Here is an 8,072-nt window from a genome sequence, read left to right as displayed (position 1 = left end):
AAGAAATAGAAAGGAAAGAAAGAGAGAGAGAAAGAGGAAAGAAAGAAAGAAAGAGGAAAGAAAGAAAGAAAGAAAGAAAGAAAGAAAGAAAGAAAGGAGAAATTCTTTTTTTTTTTTTTTTTAATTTTTTTTTTTCAACGTTTATTTATTTTTGGGACAGAGAGAGACAGAGCATGAACGGGGGAGGGGCAGAGAGAGAGGGAGACACAGAATCGGAAGCAGGCTCCAGGCTCTGAGCCATCAGCCCAGAGCCTGACGCGGGGCTCGAACTCACGGACCGCGAGATCGTGACCTGGCTGAAGTCGGACGCTTAACTGACTGCGCCACCCAGGCGCCCCAAGAAAGGAGAAATTCTAAACAAAGCCCTTGACCAGGATTTAGGAGTGTGAACCTAGACATGCATTCCACCTCTTTCTCTTGTCTCGTGTTGACAGAAATTTGCTATATTCTAGTCATTACTCCAGGAATCTATATTCCTCTGAATTTAGCTAGAAATTGTGTATGCTATTTTAAAAAGGTGGGGTTTTTTTGGCTAATTTATTAATTTCTATTGATGCTTGATTGCTTTAACAAAAAGTCATTTTTGTAGGAAAAGCATAAAGGGGTGTAGAAACATGCCCAGATCCTCATTTCTTGGGAATCACATCCATGTAGGTGGGTAGCTGGTGTTTGATTACCTGCTCTCTTGGCCAAAGCCAAAGTGGCCGTCTTCCAGGCAGCCTTATGGCACCTCGGGCTTTCTCTCTACCTGGGATGGTCTTCCCTGAGAGCTAAGCATGGTGAGGTCTCAACTCAAATGTCACCTCCTTAAAGGAGGCCTTCGCCGACCATCCTAGCTAAAGCAGCTTCTGTCCACCCAGCCGGGATTCCGTAACCTATTGTTTCCTTTTTATCCCTTTCACCATCTGATGTCATCTTTGTTCACAGATTGCCCACTGTTCAAGGACATGTTCGTTTACACGTGTTCTGGCCAATCTATCCCCTCCCGCCCGCCATAGCTGCATAAAGGTGGCTGGCTCCATGATGGCAGGGACCTTGTCATGTCCCCAGCCCTGATGGCGGTTGTACTGACTTGTGATTTATGCTTGGAATATTCTGGTGAAAATTCCCCAATGAGGACAGTAAAGTGTTTCAAGTCTCATAACCTGAACCCTGGAATATGGGAAATATGACAAGAATCTAGAAACTTTCTGAACCATGTATAATAGCATTTATGGTGACGTCATGATTAACTTCCTAATATCCTTCTGCCCCAGTTCCAAGAGGAAGGCTACTTAAATCAGAAGTGAAACACAGGGTTGACGGGGCGGGCAGACGTAGCCCAGTTTGGGTGGACAGACACAAAGAAGGCCAACCTACAGAGACCAGAGTGAGGCAGAGCTCCGGGCCCCCCAAAACATTCTGTCTGCATCAGACAAATCCTGGCCGGCACCAGGTGGCATTTCTTGGATTTTTTATGACACAATGTCTTCAGGACAGTAGTTCCCAATCATCTGGGAACGGGAAAAAGCCCCATTCCTAGATTCTGTCTCTCACGCTGGGGGAGCAGAGAGAGGGAAACACAAAATGTTGTATTTTTCCTACAATATTTATATACTTTTAACTCAACTTTTTCTGTAGCTGGTAAAAAAGATAGCTACACAATCTCTTCTTCAATGATCTCAAAGTCATCTCAAAGTCTGAATTAGGCGAACCCAAATCCAGTAATTGAGGTGCAAGTTAGACAAAGACCTGGCTGATCAGACATGGTGGGGGGGGGGGGGGGGGTAGATGACACAACAGCCTTTTGCTTGCTCCAAGAGGGAAGGTTCTCCCCAAAAGAGACACCAGTCTCTACCCAAGGACGTGGACTCTCCAGCTAATGATGACGCAGAGGGGATGAGCAACGAGGAGCTCTATTATCATTCAGTTTGAATGTAGCCCAAGGACAACTGGTTTGGGCAATGCCATCCTGGCCTCAGAAATCCCCTAATAATAATTACCAACGCTTACCGAGTAGCTACCATGTGCCAGGCCCCCTGCTATTGGCCTTACATGGCCTCAGAGTCACGCTCACCGCAAGTGTGAACTGAGTGGTGTCATTTCCACACTACAGACAAAGAAGCAAAGGCGCCGAGAGCTGATGCGGCATTTCCAAGATGGCGCCGCTGATCGACAGCAAAACCGTGTCTGAACTCGTGGGGCTCGACTCCAGAGCCTGCACTTCAGCCGCAACACTTCGTTGCTTCTCTCACGTGCCAGAAGGACCCCGACTCTTGTCGGGAGGGCTTACCTTTCTGTCTGTGCCACTGGTGATGATCTGGAACTCTTCGGGGTGGTAACAAACACACTGGAATAAGGTGTTTGCCAGGATCATCTGATTCCTCCGAAGACGCCTGAAAACAATTAGACGCAAAAGCTGTGAAGCTTGACTTTCCCTTCCCTAGAAAATGCATTTACTCTTCAGCCTGGCTTTGGCACAAGCTTGGATTGGGTTGGTTTATCTAACCCAGAGATACTTCCCGTTACTCTGCCCGCTCCACTTTGGAGTCCTCCCAATGCACCTACGGGGCCTCAGAAGATACCGGGCGGGCCCTTTTCCAAAGACAAAGCACAGAACTCAGGGGGAAGCCTCAAGTTCCAATGAGAACAGAAGAGGCTGAATTCGGAGTCAACCTGCTGTCTTGCACACAAGCCACCATATTCTTGAGGCCGCCATTTTGAAGCCAAGTTTCCCACCACCTGAGTGGCAGCGTGGGGGGCAGCTTTTTCAACACGGATATTCTTGAGCCTTCCCTGTGGGGATTTGGATCTAGCAGGCTGGGAAGAGGCCACAGATGGGCAATTTCCATCAGCGTGCCAGTTGACTGTCATGTGCGAAACAGTTTGGGAGCCACTGCCTGAGACACCGTGCTGACAAGCACGTAAATATTGCTTCTCCTTCCCTGGGAGATGGGTGGCCATCTCCCAGGCTGGGCTCTACAGGCTAAAAAGAAATGCACGCCCTGCATAGTTCCTTCTCACTATGGAACTTTTCAAATGTGGTATCTGGGCTGACTGTTCTTTAGAGATTTTGGCACAAATTAACCAAATAGTCCCGCCATACAACAGGAAGGCTTCAGCAATTTGAGGTGGTCACAAACAATCCATGGAAATATGTTTAGACACATCCTCCCTTCTAGTTCCGTATTTTCCCAGGGGGGAGTTCGGGTGTAGGCTAAGAACCCCTGCAAGCGTGGTCCTTGAACCAGGGGCATCCCTGGGGGGCTGGTTAGAAATGCGGGATCTTGGGGCGCCTGGGTGGTTCAGTCAGTTAAATGACAGACTTCAGCTCAGGTCTTGATCTCACGGTTTCTTGGGTGTGAGCCCCGTGTTGGGCTCTGTGCTGACAGCTCAGAGCCTGGAGCCTGCTTGGGATTCTGTGTCTCCCTCTCTCTCTGCCCCTCCCCAGCTTGTTCTCTGTCTCTCCTTCTCTCCACATAAATAAATAAACTAAAAGAAAAATGCAGAATCTGAGGCATCCCCTCTGGACCTTCTGAATACAAATCTACATTTTCACAAGAGCTCCAGGGGCTTCAAATGCACATCAAAGTGAGGAGACACAAAGGAGACAGAGGTTTTGTTTTGTTTAAGATTTTTAAAATGTTTATTTATTTTGAAAGAGAGAGAGAGCATGAGAGGCAGAGAGAGAGGGAGACACAGAACCCAAAGCAGACTCCAGGCTCTGAGCTGTCAGCACAGAGCCCGATGTGGGGCTTGAACCCATAAACCATGAGATCATGACCTGAGCTGAAGTCGGACAGCTAACCGACTGAGCCACACAAGCACCCCTGGTTTTTGTTTTTTAATATATGAAACAAAAAGTGTTCTGCCTTTGCCTTAATTCCCACTCTCTTCTCTGCAATCTAGAATGTTCCATATTCTTTTGCAATATATATATCCATATCTCCATTTAGGTCTCTTTTCTCCCACCTCTGGACTTATTCAAGTCTCTCTAATGCAGTCAGATACAGAGGCAAGGCATCTTAGGAGTAGTAGAGGTGTGCTGGGTGAGGGGAGGGTTAGGGGAAGAGGGTCTAATTCTAAATAAAAACACAGGGGCGCCTGGGTGGCTCAGTCGGTTAAGCGTCTGACTTTGGCTCAGGTCACGATCTCCCAGTTCATGAGTTTGGGCCCCGCGTTGGGCTCTGTGCTGACAGCTCGGAGCCTGGAGGCTGCTTTGGAGTCTGTGTCTCCCTCTTTCTCCGACCCTCCCCTGTTCACACTCTGTCTCTCTCTCTCTCTCAGGAAATGAATAAACATTTTTTTAAAAATCTAAATAAAAACACACAGCCAAATGCTTATAGTTAAAAAAAAAAAATCGCCCTTGAAAATCCTTTGCGTGGCTCCAACAGTAAGAGTTCACATGCTTTGGTCTAGTTATCTTGGAGTCGGGTGCTCTTACGGGGGCTGTGACAGGCTCTCAGCATCAAGAGGGCCCTGGGACCGGGGCTGGCTGAGGGGAGGGGCTAGACTCACACCACCCCCCCCTCTTCCACCCCTCATGGCAAGCTCATTCTGGGTTCCACTGCACAGAACAAGAGAAACTGCCTGCATCATTACTTCCCTTCTCCCTTTTTGGGGGAGAGGGGATTCTTAGAATTGTATTTGCATACGTTAAATCATGCTTCGCCGTACGTGTCCAGGAAGCTACTTCCCCATGCGTCCAGAATCTTCCAACATCCAGCTTTTCCGGGACACTGCACCCTTTCTACCAGCATCTGTAAACCCTCAGCAGGCACAGAGAAAAATGGCTTCAGATGAACATCCCCTTCCTGTTGCCTCAAAGGAGATCTCTACCCTTTGTTCAGATCTTCTCTCAGTGAAATGCTGGAATCACTGGGTTTTGGGTCAGATTGTCCTGCCACAGCTACTTACACAAGGTCCCAAATGATGCAAGTGCCATCCGTGCTGGCTGTGACACACTCCAGGTTGTTGTTCTTCACCCTAATGCAGGACACAGAGGATTTATGCTCCTTCAGGGCCTCCTCCAGCTTCTGGGTCTGGCAGCCTATCTGCCACACCCTCACCTGAAAGCCACAAAGCACAGGCTTTCAACACAAACTTGGGACTTTGGAAGGGATTAAAAACAAACAAACAGGGGCGCCTGGGTGGCTCGGTCGGTTAAGCGTCCGACTTTGGCTCAGGTCATGACCTCACGGTCCGTGAGTTCGAGCCCCGCGTCGGGCTCTGTGCTGACAGCTCAGAGCCTGGAGCCTGTTTCGGATTCTGTGTCTCCCTCTCTCTCTGCCCCTCCCCTGTTCATGCTCTGTCTCTCTCTGTCTCAAAAATAAATAAACGTTAAAAAAATAAACAAACAAACAAACAAACAAAAACTCCGTGAGCTTTGCCACCTCTGCTGTGCTTGACTTGTTTTTGTAAATTCCCTGCTCTGATCTCAGTTGAGTGGGGTGGGACTGCTGGGAGCAGGAAAGTCCTTCCACGGAGCCAGGAGAACACTACCAATGATCCTACACTTGGATCTACTTTCAAGGCTGAGAAATTTACCAGACACTTGCTGCTACACCAAGTGAAATAACAGGTCTGCTCATTTCTGCTGAGCACCGCTCTCAGATATCTGGTGCCCCCAGGAAATCTCCCGGGGACCCAGAGCCGTATTTAAAGTTCACATCAGCTGCTCAGGGTTAATCATTTCAAATTGATGGGTCTCAGCCTCATCGGAGCCAACACCTACTTTCTACGGCAAATATTTTCCGACCCTCTCCCCCCCCACACTCTACTATCCTGAAGTGAAATTCATAGGTCATAGGTCCTACACACAAAATTTCAAAACAGTCCATATGATGCCCTACCTGTAATAAAAAGAATACGTAAGAGGAAAGCTATTGTATGTCCTGTGATAAACGTTCTGTCACAACTGTACCAGAAAACACAATAGTGTAGCCGGATGCTTATACTTTCTTACAGTGAGTATGTTGGGCTTGTAAAAAAAAAAAGGAGAGAGAGAGAGAGCAGAGGTTATCTTGTGTAAGTAATAGGAGACAACACAAGAATAGTAGGTCCTGGTGAACCCCCGTCCAGAAACTAGCGTCAGGGTAAGTCATAACAGATTTATTTGTACCTGAAAGAGGAAAATAACCATAAACAAAGCAAGAGAAACATTCTAAGATACTTCCTTAGTAAGGCAGATGAGGAGGCATGAGGTTTTCCCAAATGAGCTGTGCCACATTCATTTCTCTGGTGTCCAAATAATTGCCCGTGTCCTGACACAGGATGAGATAATGATTACTGCCAGAGAAAATGAATCTCTAACTTCGTGATCCCACTACATCGGGAGGCACACGTTCGGTCTTTAGCAAGAGTAATACTCAAATTTTCCAACTACTGTGGTGGGGGCACCGGCCAAACAGCACCCAGGCCTAGAATGTGGGGTGTTCTGAGTATTAGCCCTTTGGTTATGGGATTGCAGGGGGGTTGGGGTATGTTTGGGGCAGGGGAGGAGCTAAGTGGTGGGACTGGGGTCTTTGCAACTCAGCCAAGGCCATTTACCAATGAAAATGGAATTACAGGTGCTTGAGAATTTCAGGAACTGCTGAACTCATAGCACTGCACACCCACTGACCAGCAGCCCTGGTCTCCAGCACTTGACAAAGACCTTGGAGACTATGTCTTCTGGAAGGAGGGTCTGTAAGAGCTGAGGAGGGGATGGGAGCAAGGGCTGACATGGTGTTCTGAAAAGATTTCTGAACAGGGCCAAAGGCAATGAATTTGTCATGTGTGATTTCCTCCGGCAGCTCTCCACAGCTCGGGCTCAGGCACCTAGAAGCTGATGGTCTGGCACAAGCCAAGTTTGGGCATCAGCAGGGCAGGTGCCTCCAAAGGCCGAGGGATCAAGCAGGATGCTGATAGTGTCAGCAACAGCGTGGTTGAAGAGATGGGGGAAGGGATCAAAGCCCTTGTGGGGCTGGTGGGCAGACAGCTGGGGAGGCTCCAGGGCCAGATGTGTCTATGGAGCACCTGCCCCGTGGCTAGCCCACACGGAGATGTGCTCGGAATGTAAAATATGCATCAGATTTCGAAGACTTGGTGCAAAATAGCGTGAAACATCTCATTGATTGGAGTATTGTTATCTTCCCTTTACACGTAAGAAACCAAAGCACAGAGAGGTTCAAGAGCATGCCCCAGGTCACACAGCCGGGATGGGGCAGAAGTGAAACACGACTCTCGAACTCAAACGCTCAGCCACAAGTCTGCTTGGCCCAAACTCTGCGAAAGGCCACATCAAGATGCTGTCTCTTTCTTCTCCCTGACAGGTTATTCCTACATTAGCATGAAGAAAGGAAAGGAAATGTCCTATGTTGAGAAAGGAAGGCTTTGGGGGCAGGAGACAAGTTGGGGAGTGGGGAGGGGGCGCACTGAGGTGAACGTGTGGGTGGAAGGTATTTAAGGCTCGTCCAAATGATGGAAGGGAAGGTCAAGTGTACCAACTTTAAAATAACAGTCAAATATCTGGGTAGATGAAAGAAGTGATTCTAAAAATAGCATCTCCTTAAAAGATAAGATGAAGACAATTTATGTAACTATAGTCTTTGAAGGAAAAGAACAAGTATTCCAAAACTCTGGCCAAACACCAACTTGGATTCGTGGCTTCATGCCATACAGAACGCTCCATGTCTGTATCTTAAATGTTCTTTTGTAACTAAATATAGCTCTCTGTGTGTTTGTATTATTAGAACTTTCGTTTATGATGTATCTGATAGGGTTTCTTCAAAAATCTTTCTTTGGTCCTGCCTGACTCCTAGTATAGGTCAAAAAAAAAAAAAAAAAATCAAGTCCGTGGCCTCTTACAAGGAAGGCTGTTGGTCGGTCTACACCTAGGGCTCCTGTAAAAAGATTCTGCTTTCAAGAACAATACCTCCCCTTCCCCACCGCCGCTGATGACCCTTTTACAGTCACTGGTGGTAGCGATAGCTGTCACTCCGATCCTGTGGGCGTTGTTAATGACATACATCAACCGGCCCGTCTCTGGGGCGAAGGCTCGGATTCTACCGTCGTCCCACGCTGGCGTGGAAGGGGAACAAAAAGCAGGCAGC

General features: G+C 47.8%; 1 protein-coding gene across 2 annotated transcripts in view; it reads right to left on the bottom strand.

Annotated features, from left to right (window-relative positions):
• Nucleotides 1–2,038: 2,038 nt before the first annotated feature.
• CFAP52 (cilia and flagella associated protein 52) overlaps nucleotides 2,039–8,072 on the bottom strand; it is a 39,828-nt gene continuing 33,794 nt past the window's right edge. Inside the window, exons 10-12 of one of the 2 annotated variants that reach the window (XM_032591163.1) lie at nucleotides 7,895–8,040; nucleotides 4,897–5,048; nucleotides 2,039–2,375 (exon numbers count right to left, since the gene is read on the bottom strand). In XM_032591163.1, coding sequence (XP_032447054.1) covers nucleotides 2,231–2,375; nucleotides 4,897–5,048; nucleotides 7,895–8,040 — 443 coding nt within the window. In that variant the 3' untranslated portion in view covers nucleotides 2,039–2,230. The remainder of the gene's footprint in view (nucleotides 2,376–4,896; nucleotides 5,049–7,894; nucleotides 8,041–8,072) is intronic. The other variant, XM_032591164.1, reaches the window with a different exon arrangement.

This window comes from Lynx canadensis, chromosome E1, assembly GCF_007474595.2.
Source record: "Lynx canadensis isolate LIC74 chromosome E1, mLynCan4.pri.v2, whole genome shotgun sequence".
In the NCBI taxonomy this organism is placed as follows: domain Eukaryota; kingdom Metazoa; phylum Chordata; class Mammalia; order Carnivora; family Felidae; genus Lynx; species Lynx canadensis.
The sequence above is the reverse complement of the archived record's forward strand: the minus strand, read 5'-3'. Positions and strand labels throughout refer to the sequence as shown.